General features: G+C 30.9%; 1 protein-coding gene across 1 annotated transcript; it reads left to right on the top strand.

Moving 5' to 3' along the window:
• Positions 1 to 3388: 3388 nt before the first annotated feature.
• On the top strand, positions 3389 to 5074 carry LOC133704869 (protein LIGHT-DEPENDENT SHORT HYPOCOTYLS 4-like). Its single transcript, XM_062129903.1, has one exon. It carries the CDS (start codon positions 4180 to 4182, stop codon positions 4789 to 4791), a length of 612 nt encoding a protein of 203 aa, XP_061985887.1. The 5' UTR covers positions 3389 to 4179; the 3' UTR covers positions 4792 to 5074.
• Positions 5075 to 17904: the final 12830 nt, after the last annotated feature.

The following is a 17904-nucleotide window of genomic DNA, read 5'->3' as shown; positions in this document are numbered from 1 at the left end:
AATTTAAAAATCAATTCAAATCTAGTCAAGATATATACATTTATATCATATGAATTTACATGTAAAACATATTTTTTGGATTCAATCTAATATATATACCTTATTTTTTGTACAATACATGCATATGCGTGTAACAGTTTTGTCATTTAATATACATGTATATATACCCCAAATATATATTATTGTTTTTATCTATTTTATGTTAAATGATAAATAATACTAGGGTAATGAGTACCTGAAATTTAATGAATAGAGCATTAATATTTTAATTTTTTATTTGACAGATAATAAATAGATTATAAATATACTGTAAACTCCATGAATATTTACTGTAATCCCTACCTTCAACATCGATTTATCTTTACATGGTAGTAAGATACTCCCGAGAGATTCTTTCCTGGAGTCCGGCTCTAGATGTTCAAACATTCAAGGGTTCTTTTATAACTTTATGGTAGATAAACATTACCTGTAAAAGATATTAAACACCATACTCCCATCAAAAAATCATTTCATGATTTTCATGGAGAAGTGAATTAACTTAGAAAATCATAAACCTATAAAAGATATTAAACATCATAGTCCCATTTTATGATTTTCTTAGAGAAGTGAATTAACTTAGAAAATCATTAAAAAAAACACAAGAATTAACAAAAATTTTATGTTTTTATTTTATAGATTTCATATTTAAATTACATGAAATATACAAGACGCAAGCAAATTACTACCAACCCAGTCAACGTATTATTTGCCAGAAACAGAAATCATAAACGGATGGATGAGGGAATTTATAAGTACATGGCTCTCCCAAACCAGTCATTTAATTATTTGTAAGTTAATAATTTATCGAGAAACACAATAACACTTTTCGGTACAACCAACCCCCATCGTCAAACTAAACGGAGGCAAAACCAGATACGATGATACTTCTGGGCCATGTGTTTAAGTTTAATTTATCTAAGATTAGTACAGGTTCTTGAGATATAATTAACTGGCCTTGATTCAATTATAGATTGCAAGGATTGGCTAGCAATTCTCTTGGTCGCCTGACATTGCAAGTACGGTTTCCCTCGGAGGCCAAAGCCAAGTGACCGTGAAACAAGGCTGCAGCTCTTCACTTCTCGGGCCAACAATTGTCGCTCTAAACATTTTTTCATGACCTAAATTATTAGGTCTTGGAAATTAAACTCTTAATTTATGTGATTAGATGGGTCATGACTGTTGGGAGATCTCCTCCCCCTCTCGGCTTTCGTTCTTGACTAAGGTTATCCTAATACTTTCTTGACACGTATTATAGATTTTGAAGGTTTTAATATTAATTGCGACTGTTTAGGGTAATGATGATACCATTACAAAGTTGTCGTAACTCGTATGGAGTGTTTGTTTTTTAATTTTACATACTTTTCATATTTTTTTCATGGTTCCAATGTGTTAATTTTTTTAAAAAAATCATAATATATACTTCAAATTAAAAAAGAAAGAAAATTAAAATTAAAAATCAATATATACTTCAAATCAAAACATTGAGAACTAAACAAGAGTAGAAGGACTGGAGTCAATTTTAAATTAAAACGAGGGAGGATTATAAGTAAAATCCAATCCCTCTTTGAATTTTTAATACCATTCATGTGAAATTAATGTACACAATTAATTAATTAATTAATTAAAGAAACAGAATTTCACAAGCAAAGTACATTGTTTTTTTAGGGTAAAAGAAATGCTAGTTCACGTTCAGTTTTTTATAAAGGGAAACGGTACAGATAACATATACTTATTTACTATTAATCAATAATTTTAACAATTTGTCTGTCTACCGATCTGTCTGGACAAAGAACTGTAGAAGTTAGTGACTCTCTGCTGTTCTACCCTCGCAGCAAGAGGGGGGTAGGATGGAAACAGGCACATGGCTAAAAGATTTACAGAAGAAGGCTCAGCCTAGCTAGCAAGATCACGCAGCTAGGCACCAAATTTTAGTTATTTTTCAAATATACATGGAGATGCCTGGTTTAGTGATGAGTTTTTTTCTTTCCAACCCAGTTTTTTTTTTTTAAAAAAAAAAACTTCAGTTTTATATCAATATTCAGATTTCTCTCTCTCTTTTTTAATCTTTATAGTTTTTTTTTAACAGTTTCAATGCTATCTCTAACATTAAAACTTTTACTTTTCAAATTTGGGTTTGAGTTTTTTTTTTTAATGTTTTCATTTTGTAACATATTATAATATATATGTGTGTGAACTTGAGAGAGAGAAAAAAAGATGAGAAAATAGGTTTTTTTAGTTAGTTAATTAGTAGTAAAAAATAAAATTAAAACATGTTAAAATAACAAGGGGTAACACAGGAAAATTTTAAACTATAGAAATAGAAGTAGAAAATTAATAAATCTAGAAGTATACAAATATAGTTTAGTCTAACAAATACAAAGACACCGTGTCCATCACGTTGAACTGACATAAAGTGATTGTTTGGTACCGTAATGTATAAATTTTTTTAAAATAACTTTTTATTTAAAAATATATTAAAATATCTATCAAAAATTTTATTATTTTTTATATTAGCACATTAAAATTATTAAAAAATACTAAAAATATAAATTTAATATTTTTTCAAGCTAAATATACTCAAACACAATTTCAAATACAAAAAAAACAAGGGACGTGTGGAAATAACAAGCAAGGGGTAAAACAGAAAATTTCAAACTATAGAAATAGAAGTGGAAAATTAATAAATGTTAAAGTATAGAAATATAGTTTACTCTAACAAATACAACGACACCATGGCTTAACATTAAATGTTTATTTTGTATTATAGTGCAAGAGTTTTTTTGTTTGAAAAATATTTTGAAATATTTTTTTATTTTTGATATTAATACATAGAAAATCATTAAAAAAATGTTAATTTAATATTTTTTTTAACTCAAATAAATATAAACACCATTGCAAACACAAAAATAAACGCATTCTGTAATCAGCACAGCAGCAACTATCTTTTCTAGTGTGGCATGCTGATAGACAACTCTCTCCCTCCCTCCGACAGTTCTGTGCGTAGAGTGGTTTTTGGACACTGATCTGACGAGCCTAGCTTGAGGTGCTAAGCGAAGCCACACGACCGACGGTGCAAGGTCCATATGAATTGAGAGGGATTCGGGCAGGTTCGCTCAAAAAAGAAAAACGGGAGAAAGCTTGATCTTACTGCTACAGTGTAGAAGCACTGTGCTAAGCAACTGTAGTTGACATATATAGGACCCATGCTGTCAATTTTGAAAATTTGAGATGCAAGATGTTCCTGAAAAGAAATCAGTGGAGGGCAATATGGTAATTGACAAAAAGGTGTTGTCAATCAATACAAAAGGGTGTGAAGAAACAAAATCATGTTATTCCTTTGTATATTTTTAACCCAGTGCCTCTTTTCCTGTCTCCATCCCACCATCTCTCTCTTCCCTCTCCTTCTCTGCCTTTCACTGTCAACCTCTTTACATTTCCACAAAAGCCCTAAAACTGGCTCCTGCCACTTAACCCATTTTCTTTTACCACCCACCCATCTCTCTCTGTAGGACTAGCTTGGCTAGGTTGTTTGGAACTTGCTTCGCCCTTTTAAGGGAAAAATATCCGCTGAAATTCACAGATGTCTTCAGATTACAAAGTTAGCAAAAGCCTACCATCATCATAAGCCTTTCATAAGGTTTCTAGGATTGGTAAACAATAGATTAAAAAAGAATCCTCAAAACCACTAGAAGATCAGTAGCTGCTGTTTTTTTACCCTATATATCATCACCTCTCCACCTCCAAAATCTCACCACTACTATCTTTCCTCCCTAGCTCTCTCATGGAGAGTAGTGGTTTTCATAGTCATGGCGTTCTTGAACCCTAGATATACGAAACTCATACATCTTTGACATACCAAACCCCTTTTAAGCTATCAATCCTCTTGATATTTCAACAACACTTATTGAAGCCCCCTTCATCCACATCTCACACCTCTTTCTTGCACTGAGAAGTGAGAATTAACAGTACTATACCTTAATTTAGTCTATGTGGACCTATCTATATATCTATTTCTCATGGGATCATCAAGTTCCTGTTGAAATCTTCTAGTCAAAAAACACCATCTTTTCCAGTCCTTCAAGATAGTTATTAGTAAAGACCTTGATTAACGCTGCCTAGAAATTAAGCCAAATTAAAAACATGGACTCTGTTCAAGATTTCAACAGTGCCACAACAAACCCAATAATCACACTCCCCCTCGCCACCACCAACACGGCCTCACCCTCCTCTTCCTCCTCCATCACCACCACCACCTCCCCCACCACTCTCAGCCGCTATGAGAACCAGAAGCGGCGAGACTGGAACACCTTTGGGCAATACCTCCGGAACCACCGTCCCCCGCTCTCACTCTCCCGGTGCAGTGGAGCCCACGTCCTCGAGTTCTTGCGTTACCTTGATCAGTTTGGAAAAACCAAAGTCCACACCCAACTCTGCCCCTTCTTTGGCCACCCGAACCCGCCTGCACCGTGCCCATGCCCGCTCCGCCAGGCCTGGGGAAGCCTCGATGCACTCATTGGCCGTCTCCGTGCTGCCTTTGAAGAGCACGGAGGCAAGCCTGAGAACAACCCTTTTGGGGCTCGTGCTGTTAGGCTTTATCTACGTGAAGTTAGGGACTCGCAGTCTAAAGCTAGAGGGATTAGCTACGAGAAGAAGAAGAGAAAGAGACCACCACAGCAGCAGAATCCTGCTTCACTGATGCCACCACAAGCACCACCAGAGAGTACTACTAGTGCAAGTGAGAATTATCAGTAAGAAAAAATTAAGCTCCTGTCGTAATCTAGCTATTTGAAATTTGGATTTAAAAAGAAAAAAGATCAATGAGTATATTACATAACTCATTACAACTTGATGACGATCTCTTAAAGTATGTTTGCTATGAGTAATGAATTTCCCGTCTAGCTAAGGGTATTTCATTTTGTGTCGTTAATTAATCTGTTGCATCGCATGTGTAATATCGGATGTTGGGTTTAAGGAACCATTGATAAGGTAGTCAGATTGCATTGTTGGATAATATAAGGATTTTGTTTCCTAGCTATTAGTTTCATGAGTAGTAGCTAGTAAAATATGTTTGTGACTCGGCATCCAATTTTCATAGGGGAGAGGCTTTATGACTAGTAGCACTACTGGAATTGATTTGGAAATCAAGTTATGTATCTTTTCTCCACTTTTTTTTTTCTTTTTCTCTTTTATTCAGGGTTTTATAATAATAATACTGAGGTATTGGCAAATCATTCAGACAATAAAAAAGGTTCGTGTCAGATTTGTCAAGTAATATCTATGTATGCTCGTTTTGGCAAATCATTCAGGCACTAAAAAGGAATTGTGTCAGCTTGTCAAGCAGTGCCTTCATAATATACGTATTTTTACATATAAATGGTATTATATTCTATAATCTATGACTCTGTTTGTTTGTTTTTTGCTTTTCCTCCTGCTTCCTGTTATTGCTTTTGCTCACACCTTGCCATGTTTGCAAAACTTGTACGGATATGTTGAGAAGATCATATAGGACAACCCTGTAAACTTGATGTCACGAGTGGTAATTTAAGCTTAAAATGGAGTTTCTGCATTCATATTTACATCGCTAATAAAAAGGTTGAAGAGGGACATTAGCATATATACATGTTGTGGGAACTAGCTATGAGTAAAAAAAATAAAAGCTATTCACCTCTCGTTTCTTGTGTTATATAGCGTGGATGGAGTCTTATCGTGTGTTTATTTTTTATGTTCTAGTTGTTTTTTCATGAGAAATATTTAATTAATATTTTTTACATTTTTTTAACATACAAATATCAAAAATAAAAAATTTATTCTCTTATAATTAAAAAAATATTTTTTTCAAAATACTATGCATTGTATTACCATAGTCTCATTCGTCATACAGATCCTCATCCCATTTCTCCATCCTGTCATATCAATCCTGGGTGTTCCCCAAAATGGGTTTAAACAGTGATCAATCTTGTAAAATGTATTTGAGGTGAATTATGTATACATGGAGCTCACACACGTACTCTCTCTCTCTCTCTCTCTCTTTCTAAAATGACAGTACACGTTCTGTGTAAATTTTATCAACAGTCACACTGAATATCTCTAAGTTTGTAGAGTGGACTCGTTATTATGATTCCATTCCCTCTTCGCAGTTCTCTTCTAATTTCCCCAACCCCATTTTCCAAGTCTTAGCTTATTTCCTTAATCTTTGATGTCTTCACCTTCGTACTAGCTCCTCGAAAATTTTCGTCTTTCTAATAATAGTTTTGTGGTGGGTTAATTTTTTTATTTTTTATAGACCAATGCTTGAGGCTATTTGTTTTTGTATGTGTAGTTGTATATAAGTGTGTTTAAAAAATGTGTTTGATTTGAAAAGATATCAAATTGATATTTTTTTTAGTATTTTGAAATGATTTTAATTAATATGTCAATGTCAAAAAAAATTAATATGTTTTTAAATAAAAATATACTTTTAAAAATTACTTTGGGTGGAAAATATAAAACCCAACAACCAGACCCGACCCAAAGCATTGGTTTTATATTTAGCTGTGACAATTTGATTTAGGAAGAGAAAACCCATAATTGGCACAAATCCACTCTATAGATTTCTCTAATATATTCCTTAGATTTTTCAATAGATTCATAGCTACCTCTCTAGATTTCAATAGAACATCTATATTTTCATGCTATTATATTTATGTATAACCTCCATGATAGCCTCTTTTCTTTTTCTTTTTTGAGTTAGAATTTTGAGACCAGACAATAATTTTTTTAAAATAAATGTATTAGATGAGTTCTTATGGTCCCAAAAAAGAAAAATTCAGTCGTAAATTGATTGGAAGATACTCCTGACCTTAAGAAAAAAAGATTAATGTGGGTTCCTACAGCTAGCTAGGTTGCCTGAAGATGTTCTGAAATCCGATCAAGGGACAAGTTAAAGGATAAGATGCATAAGAATTTGATTAAAGAAATATCTTTAGATGCCATGAAAACTTATATTAATTGTTGACAAGATATGGGTAGTTATACCGTGTGCCTATTTTATAGTACTATATGATTACATGAGGCTGTATATTTTATTAAATAAATCTTAATAATCACAATTCTTACACAAAAGAATATATATATATATATAGTAAGAAGGTGCCGGGCCGCGAAAGGACTTTCCTTCTTTCTTGTAAATATCTTTTGGTGCATTATTAAATATTATGATATATTAAAACCAAACACGGGCATTATTAATAAAATCTTTGATAATCTTAGGTGAAAAGAAGTTAATGCACTTCTAATATTGTTAAATTAACTATCTTTGAAAAAGAATGCTGCATTTAATGTTGATTGACAGGCAAATGTATGAAACATGAATGGTTTTTTAGTGCTATTATAATATTTTTATTGTCATTTTGATTGACTTTGGGCATTGATCAACTCCATATGGTATAAATTGACAATTCCATGTTTGGGCCATGTCCATGGATTTGATCAGCATTTCTCTCGGCTTTGCATATACGCATCCGGGGAACTAGACGAGTCAGAAGATTTTGATCACCATCGCTATTGTGTAAAATTATATAGATTATATGCAATCTTCAAGGACTTGGACAAAAATTCCATAAAATTGTCCCGCACTTCTTCAACCCTCTTGATGGGATAGAGTAGCGTTTGTTTTAGAATTTAGTAAGGCTTGATTTTGTCCGGTGTTAATTTTATTGATTTCCTAGCCTTAGAACATCTAGCTTGGTAGAATTATTCGATCATCTCGTGTTTGGGGGTAACTTAGTAGTGAGTAATTTATATGGAGAATGGTTGCTGGTAAATGGAGGTCTAGATTGCTGTTGTAATTGCGTAACATGTAAATTATAGGAACCACTTTGAACCTACCACGGATTAATTAGAGTGGAAGCTAAGATATCAATTTTTATAGGGCTGGTATGTGATAAATTATGGTGTCTGAAATGAGCATGACCTCCTTCGGTTCAGTCCATGATCTTAAAAATATTTCATGGTCAAGTTACAGCCTCAAGAAATTGATCTCTTTGTTATGAAAATATTTTTATGACACTAATCTGCTTTGTTCATAGTTTAGGGGAATAAGAAGAATTTGGATATATATTCTCTCTGTGATGCCAGTCTGAATTCCTTCGCCTATAAATATGTATTCAATGCATGCTAACCAGTTGGCTAGCTCTACTTGAAGTTGAGTCGATGTGCTGGTATTGAGAACTTGAAAGCATTATCAAATTTGGCATAATGCATCGTGCTGACTTTAACTCACCGTAAATTTGACCTAGCTAGCTAGCCAAACTCAGCTAGGCGGTCCGCGGCTTGTTTTGTTGTTGGCACCGATGCTTGTATCATGGTTGGGTGATGGAAAATATAGCACCAAACCAAACAGACCATGGATTGTTGTGTTTTTTTATTGCCAATGGATTCATTTTGCGTTGACCTATATTAAAGATGTGTGACTTGGTGCCCTAGTTAGTATATGAGCAGCAGTGATCACTCTGTGTGTGTGTGTGTGTGTGTGTGTGTGTGTGGTGCAATGGTTACTCTTATGGATACTTACTTTTTAAGGGCTCTGGTACGTGGTTTTTGCTTCTTCTTACGGAATATGAAGCCATGTAAATATAGATTTTCTGAGTCAAGTAACTGTGGCTCAACTGGAAGATTTCTTGAGTTCAAATCTATTTGTAAACAAAAACAATAATAAGATACGTTTTGGAAATTAAAAGGGAATAAAGATGTTCATGTTTTTATTTTTTGCAGAATTTGCTTTGAAAATCTTCTCATATGTGGTCAAGCCCTCCTTGTCCAGTATAGGGATCGGGTGCCAGTGCCCTCCTCGCCCTCTCCTTCCTCCTCCTTCTCCCACTAGGAGTGAAGAAGATATCTAGGTCGACCTCTTTCGAGGGTTCTTGTCTACCGTCAAGGGGTTTTTGTTTTAGGCTAAAATAACTCACCGAGCACTTGTGGAATTTTCCTGTCAACGCGTCTAGAAATGGGTGGACGGAGTGGTCAGAAAATTTCCACTGCTCCGCCGAGACCAAATCCTAGGTCAGCCAAGTTATTGGATTGAATTCTCGAGCAAAGTCTTGTGACTATACACATAACGCTGAGATCCATTTAAAAGACTTTTTTTAAAAAACTTTTCTAGTTGATTCCTCTGGAAATAAAATAAATGAAATATAATTAATTAACTCAGTCAATTTGAAGTTTCATAAACGAATATTTTTTCTCAAATTTTTCTAATCCACTCTTCATTTTTTTAATGTATATCAAAGCAGCGTGTGCCTGTCACTTGATATTAAAACTGAGTTTTTTATTCCAAAATTTAAAGTGAAAAACTGATTTTCTGGCCTCTAAATTTCAAGGCTACATAAATTTTCAATGGGAAAATTTCTCGTGAACTAGGTACTGCCAAAAATTAATTTTCATTATTTATCCCTTGGTCCTTACACAATTTATCCCTTTTTCATGTAAGTCCATATAAATAATGCATTAATTCTCCCTCCCCTGGTATTTTTTTTTCTTGCATATGAAAATAAAAAAAAGCCGATTTTTTTATTTAACTTTTTTGAAATAACAATTATATTAAGTGTTTTATTTTTTAAAAAGTTAGTATAATTCATCAATAATCTTTTTTTATATTTTATATAGATTTAGCATATATGTTTTTTTATTCTTCATTTAATATGTGCAGCATTTTTATATTTTATAGATATAGCATGTATATTTTTATACTACTTTTAATGTATACAACATTGCATAGTATTTTTTTTTATTATTTAATAAGTTTTGTATGTATTGATTTTTATTACAAATTAAATTTAATAAACAAATTTATTAGACACAGCTACGTAAATGACCTATATTGTGATATTAAATATCTTAATTTATATTCATCTCTTAAATTTTTTGAAGTACTTTTTTATTTTATCATTCCTGACTTTTTCAAGAAATTTATTTAAGGAATTGTTTGTTATTTATTTGATCTAATGCATGTATAAGTTTTTTTATTTACATTTATTATTCTTTAATGTAAAAAAATGCTTAAAAAAACTCTAGATGCTCAAATTTTTATCAATTGTATTTTTAATTTGATTATTTTTCTTAAGATTTCTTACTTATCACTGTTTTTTTATCTTTATTTTTTTATAATATTTTTTAGCTTTTCCTTTTATTTGCATTTTTAAATATTTTATTTATTTTTTACATTTGAATTATTTATCACTTTACACTTGACTTCTTCATGCCATTTTTTTTTTTTGTTCTTATCTTTGTTATTTTATAAATTGTTTCTTTACACTTTGTTTTGAAAATTAAAAGTAAATGATATTTCAGTGATTACAATATTGTTTTATTTTTCTACAATGTTAAAAATTAATTTAAAATTTTATATATTTTTATTAACGCATATAATTTTTATATTATTTTATTATATGTGGACATTAATTTTTTATTCGTAATTATATTTTTTACTCGATATCCCAAAAATATATTAATAATACTTGCACATTTATTTTTTATGCTAGAAAAAAATTACTCAACTCACAACAAGATAATTAAAATAGTAGCATCAATAAATTTTTTAATTTATCAAAACATATAGTTTCTACTTAATTAAATTCATATATAAACTTTTCAATTTATCATTATGATTTTTTTTTCATAAAACAAATAGTTGAAAAGGCTTGTATATATATATTTTTTAAAAAAATATACCTGATCCAGATAAAACACGATTAAAATAGCTAGTTTTAATCTGCTACATGATTTGTTCAATCTAATTTTTTTGTAATTAAGAGTTACATGATACACATGAATGACATGACAGGTGATCACATGCAAGCTGTGGTTAGCAGTGCACTCTGTTTCAGCTTGAAGTGACTGAAGTGAAGTGGCTTCCGTTGGCTTCTCGTGCCACGTCATTTCACTTTTATTCAATATTCTTTATTATTTCTTGCGTAAAAAGTAAAAAGTAAAAACTCCACTGGAGACTGACCTCATAAGATGAGATAAGTCGAGGTGCTTTGGTGAATTACTTTTCCATTTTTTAAGTTTTAATGCAATTAACTAAATCTCTGAATTTTTTAAATCTAAGTTTTTAAAATTGTTTATTATTTAAAAAATATTAAATTAATTATTTTTATATGTTAGTATTAAAAATTAAAAAAATATTATTTTAATATATTCTAAAATAAAAAAATATTTTCAAAAAATATTGCGTATTATTCAACACACCCCCGGAAAAGATTGGGGCATTATTAGAAGCTTGAAACAATTCAATAAGGTCATCCATCCTACATGAAAACCCAGCCCATGTTCCTATTGGTTTTTGAAACGGAAAGACACCCATGGATGGAAACCTATCTATCTTATGGATCCTGGGGTCTGTTTGAGCACGAAGATGAAAACTATTTTATGAATTTTTGTTTGGAAGTATGTAAATATTATATTTTAAAGTGTTTTTTTATTTAAAAATATATTAAAATAATATTTTTTATTTTTAAAAATTTATTTTGATATCAATATATATTAAAACGATTTAAAAATATAAAAAAAATTAATTTCAAACAATTCTTTTTTCAAATTTTAAACAAATAATGTTTTGGCCGCGCATCAAACACCACCCTTGAATCCAAACATGAGAACACGCTTCGTTTGCTGAAAAACCTGCGAAGAGAACATTTATTAATATTAATTTGTCATTGAGGTATTTGGAGGAGTAAGAGTAGTTACTGTTTCTTCTACGTGCCCTAGAATCTGGCCCTGTAGAAAGTAGAAACAGTTATTGATATTGAAAGTTTTACTTAATACACTTTGGCCCCATATCTTTCCCTTCGTTTTTATTTATACCCCTGCATGTTTTTCACATCGACACTCCCAGTAAATTCACTCTGGCTCCGCCTCTGTCTGCAGAAACTTTTCGAGAAACGGTGGCATTCAAATCCAGGAATTCTTCGTTAAACAAAAACTCAATATAACTTCATCTGCTTGCGTTTTACTGTGTGGTCTAAAGTAAGACTTTTAGACATTGACTCTCCCCAGTCTAATTAATTTATACACCAATCCTCGGTTCAATCTCCAAGCAATTTCTTCCTTGATTGACTCTCCGTTCTTTTAGAGATTCTTGATCTGGTCTGAGATCATCTAGGAAACATCAAATTATGTTCGAAACATGTTTCGTTGCACAGAATATACGATTTTATTGAAGTTTGTACATCTAGAATATTTTACGTTATTAAGGACTCAGATATAGCTCGATAGCACAGACCAGATGAGTTGTTGGGTTGTAAAACATTGTTTGTTTTTATATTTTAAAAATATTTTGATATATTACTATATTAAAAACAATTTTTTTAAAATAAAATAAATATTATTTTAATTCATTTTTAAATAAAAAATATTTTAAAATAGAATTACTACTATATTCTCAATTATCATAATCTTGCTACGGATGCTGTAACCTGATTACAAATTTCTTGTTACTTTTATATGAAAAATTAACGCGATGAGCCTTCTGACATCAGATTAGATTCTACTGAAAATAGAAAGAGATTGTTCTATTAATCCTGGCTTATAATATCCACGTGTTTTATATTGTGTTTCTTTGAACATCGAAGCAGAACATTTTGCTAGCTTCCTGTGATTTTTTCAGCAATTTTAGTATTTTTTTCTGCAGTAATGATTGACGTTGTTGATTTGCAGCACAAATTAATATCCCATACATGACTTGAAAGATGAAAATTTAATTTGAATATAATTAATACCGATCTCATTTAATCTAAATTAATAAATAAGTTTTTTTTGGATTTGATGAATAATAAATATGGTATAGATATTATTAAATCAAGCTCAAAATTCAGTTAAATTTAATCTAAAATATATTTGTAGAATATTTACATTTTTTGAATACACATAACACATATATAAATATTATTTATATGTGTGTGTGTTATGTACCAATATTAGTATGTTAACTAATTTTTTTATTAATTAATAAATAATAAATATTCATTAAATACCCAAAATATGATGAATAATTTATAAATATCTAAATTTATTACTTGATGAATAATAAATTAAATATAAATATAGAAAAATCCGATCGGTTAGTAATCATTACCATTCTTCACATGACCTTTACTCTCTTTTTTTTTTTTTTCCTTTAGCAGTATTTTTTTTACTATATGGTTTAAAGTAAAAAAATATTATTAGCATTAAGCTCGACGATCTCAGTCAGGCATCCAAACAAAAACAATTAAGTAAAAAGAGAGAGAGAGGGATTTGGTTGGGTGTAATGATTGATTGCCAACTATAACAACAACCAATTGTTACGATGTCAGACCAGTTGGGATCGGATTTAAAAATCTGTTCGCCCCATTTTGTCCAATCATAAACCAAATCTTCTCTCTTATTAAAAGATCTTAGATCCCTGTAAATTTGCGATGGTTTCATGAAGGAGAGAAGAGGCGGGTAAACTTCTGTATTTGCTGGCAACAACAGCTAATTGCCTCTATCTTTAAATATTTAGAAATATTTTAAAATAGTATATATTTTTTTATTGTTTTAAAATTTATTTATAATATTAGCATATTAAAATAATAATAAAATATAAAAATATAAAAAATCAATTTTTTTAAAGATATGATTTCTGCCGCAAAAACAAATGTGCACCAAGTAACCTCAGTTTAAATCTAAGAAACCAAATTGAATCTCCATAGTCTTACTTCGTTCGGTTTGATTGATTTGAAATTCAATTTGTTAGGCTGGATAGTTTGGTTTAAAAACTGAAATTATTGGAAAAGTCGACTTTCCTTTTCATTTCCTTTGATTCTTTTCAATAAAAAAATTAAAAACAATAAAATCAGGAAAGTTTTAATTGAGAGAAAAAAAAAACAGAAATCAAACTAAACAAACCGATTACCCACCCTTGATCCCTACTCTTTACATATAAGTATTCCTTGATTCTGTTTGTTTTTACATTTTAAAAATATTTTTTAAAAATTTAAATTTTTTATTTTGTTATTTTAAATTAATATTTTTTAGTGTTTTTTTAACATTTAAATATATTTTTAAATAAAAAATACTTTAATAAACAAACATAAACATCTAATAACCCATCACATCCACGGTACCAGCATATAAATATATTCATATCGGAAGCACATGCAATGTCCTTGCCATCTCTCCAATAGTGCCACATGGGCTTGTGTTCCATACCAGTGGCGGTTCCCAATGGCCGCGATTCCTTCCTTGGCCTTAATTACCTACGCTATGAGCAAGCACACCACATCCGTGCCCACGTCTACCATGTTGTTTGACCTGTATTGTCCTTCTCGGACCGGACATTTTTAGTGCTCTGTATAGCCCGGACCAGAAATCCCATGTTTATCGACTTCTCTTCTTTGATGGCCTGGTCAATGTCTTGTGTTAAAAGTAAAGACAAATGTCTCTCTGTAAAACATCTGTCTGGGGATGATGTTTGAAACATTCGTGCTAGCATACAGGGAGAAATAATCTTATTTTATGTTTTAAGAAATCCAGATATATAAAATAGTAGCTCGTTCAATCGCGTTTTGATGATTAAGAAATTTTATGTGTGATCACTTGGTGTATGATATTTTTTAATTAAAAATAGGTTTAAATAGTACTTTTTATGATTTATTTTTTATTTTTAATGTCAATATATTAAAATCATTAAAAAAACATACAAGATAATATCAATTTAATATTTTTTAAATGATAAATAATTTAAAAAATATTTTTAAAAGCAAAATCCATTGGAAAAGGCAAAATCCATTGTAATAAAACATGTATATATGCATGCATGCACACACCAGGTATTTGATTCGGGCTCTGTCACGAGTTATAATTTATTTTATAAAAAAATCGTGCATACAAGTTATTTCAATATTTTTTTTACATTAAATAATCAAAGTGTAGATTAAGAGGCTTATTCAGGCATATAAACAAATAAATTGATGATCATCTATGTAGATAGATAAAAAAATCATTAATAATAACTAAAAGATAAATTAGAATAATTAAAAGATAGATGTAAATTAAGATATTTAATATTGTACCCGTTTGTGTCTACTAAATTTATTTATTAAAATAAATAAAAGATAATAAAAATTAAACACATGTAAAACTGAGTGAATAAAATAAAAGGAATAAAAAATACCGTGCAAGTTTGAACATATTAAAAATATTATTTCAAAATAAATATTTTTTATAAAATAAAGCTTGTTTGTACAAAATAAAAAACAAATCTTCAAAAATTAAATACAAAACATAAAAAAAACTCTATTAAAAAAGACCTGCAAAACCCGTGACCCAAATCATGAGACCGGGATAAATCAATAAAAAGAAAATTAAAGATGTAAAACCAATCTTGAAATAAAAAAAATGCAGAATGATAAAATCATAAAAAAAAAAGAGAAAAAAAGGATCTTTGGTCATATCAATTCCTAAAACTTGAAAGCATGATAAATAGAAAAATCATGAAACTCAATCTCTAATAAATTAAATGTTGAAGGATAAAACCGAAGAAAAAATCATTTACAAAAAATTATAATTAAAACAAAAAAGCTAGAAAAAAAAATTAGAAATAAAAAAAAGGTCTGAGTTGAACAAAAAAATAATATATGACAAATTATAATTTAAAGACTAAATTTAAAGCATTAAAAACTTTTCTAAATAGCCAAGGATGAAAATAAACAACAAAATACATAAGGAATGCAATTGAAAAATAAAAAGAAAAGAGGATAAATATGCACTTTTTCTAGAAAAAATAAGAAAAAAAAAGACCATTGAAGACAAATAGCCTATCAATTGCCATCATGAGCTGCACAGGAAGGAAGAGGGTGAGACAACATTTCCTATGACACAACGAAACAACAGATTTGGTTATTAGAAGGTTCTGCATGCGTTGCCCAAAAAGCACGAACACTCTTGTACACGGATGCGTGAGGAAAACAAGTATGTTGCTTTTTGATTAAAAATATAATTATTGATCACAAAAAAAACTAAAATACCCTTCATGATTTTAAAACACAATAAAATAACCAACGTAAAAAGATGAAGTCAACCCTCAACACATGCCTTTAACATTATTTTTTTCAATTCAAAGGGAAATTTTTTTATAACTGTCCTAACAAAAAAGAAGAGAAAAATACCCTTTATAAACATATATGTTTTTTTTTTTGTTATCGGTAAAATAATCATTTTATTATTCTGAAAAATAAAAATACCCCTTGACACTTCTTTAATGACTAATGAGTCATCGAAAAAGATCGAAATACCCATCCAAACTAAGGCATCCCATTTTCTATTCAAATAACAAAAACATAATTCAACTGTCATAATAAATAGTCTCTTGTATCTATACTTATAAAGATTTCTACAGTGTCTTGGCAACTCTCTTTATTGTTTCTGTTAAAACATGTGGACGTGAACGGAGACCACGGAGTGTGTATTCTGGGACATATACTGCACACGGCGTCGAGAACTTGCAACCTAATTAATTTGGCGCCAGTGGATATGGGAATCCCTCAGTTCTTTAACTTTTCCCACGTACTTGGTGGCTTTTTCTTGCTTTTCGTTTGATCTCCAAAGACAGCTACCTGTTTCCATTGGTCGAACATATATATTCCTTATAATCACATCAATTTAAAAACAATGAACTACCGATCAAGAAGAGATCTTATCCAGGAGAAAAAGAGAGGAGATCATTATCTTAATTATCACACGGTCTGCAAGTAGTAAATATATTCTCTCTTTTTTTTTTTTTTTTTCTGGTGTTAGTAAATAATTGATCACAAGGACCTTTGGATGAACGGGTGCGGGAAGTTCAAGCCCATGAACGCAAGCCAGCCTGTTTGAACTAGCATCTTGTACTGGAGCCGTGATTAGGGTATGTTAAAGCATAGCAGTCCAGGAAGTGTTGATTTTAACAAGTAAAAGAGAACTTCTTCTACCCCAGAAGCTGGCACCCAATAGCGTCTTTATGAGGTCTGATAATGATGGATTAATGGACAAGTAGGGTAAATGAGGTCCAATAATGTGACACATTGATGTCTACAGCTTTCACGAAACCTTTTCCTCTTTATTTTGAATGGATGCCTGTCCAGATAACTTTAAAAATGGCCCCCCATGTTGCCCTACCTGCAAGGTAACCCCCCACTCTACTCATATTGCCTTTGCTGTGGGGTTGATGCTGGGAGGGATTTTGGGGTCATATATACCTGTCAAACAGCGCCACTGCAGGATCTGTGGAGTGTTTTAAGCACCCATGTTAGCTTAATAAAGAAAAATGGATGTTTAGTGTAAGCCTAGATCATGCGATGGCGGATCTAGAAAAAGTCTCTTGAAAGGAGAAACGAGTGACAAAAGTCAACCCTCTTGCTCCACCATTTGAAGTATACATGTCCACTGTAATAGCCTGGGAAATATAAACATGAAAGTACATGACCGTGAAGCGTTGTAAACAAGAAATTTGATCGTTCATTCGTAGGCCGCCTGTAAGCATTTCCCTTGAGATCCCCTTTTGTTGACGACAAGGATATTTTGGAGTGGTTTTTGACGCAGGAACCTATAAATATTAACAAGATGTTAATTGGAACTTTCACCAGAAATTATATTCTTTAAATAGTGGATCGTTACTCGTAGTGTATAGAACACATCTACTTACCTACCGATTGAACCATTTTAGGCTTTCAGCGATGCTGCGAACAGTGATCCATGAAATAAGGAAATACTGGATATTGCTGTTTCGAGCTCTCTGGGAGTCTTTTCATTTCAAGATTGGTGTTTTTTTTTTATATTAGAAATATATTAAAAAAAAAATTATTTTAAAAAACTCTAAAAAGATATTAA

The sequence above is a fragment of the Populus nigra genome, chromosome 10 (genome assembly GCF_951802175.1).
Source record: "Populus nigra chromosome 10, ddPopNigr1.1, whole genome shotgun sequence".
Lineage (NCBI taxonomy): Eukaryota > Viridiplantae > Streptophyta > Magnoliopsida > Malpighiales > Salicaceae > Populus > Populus nigra.
Note: the sequence above shows the minus strand (reverse complement) of the source record. Positions and strands in the feature narration are given on the sequence as shown.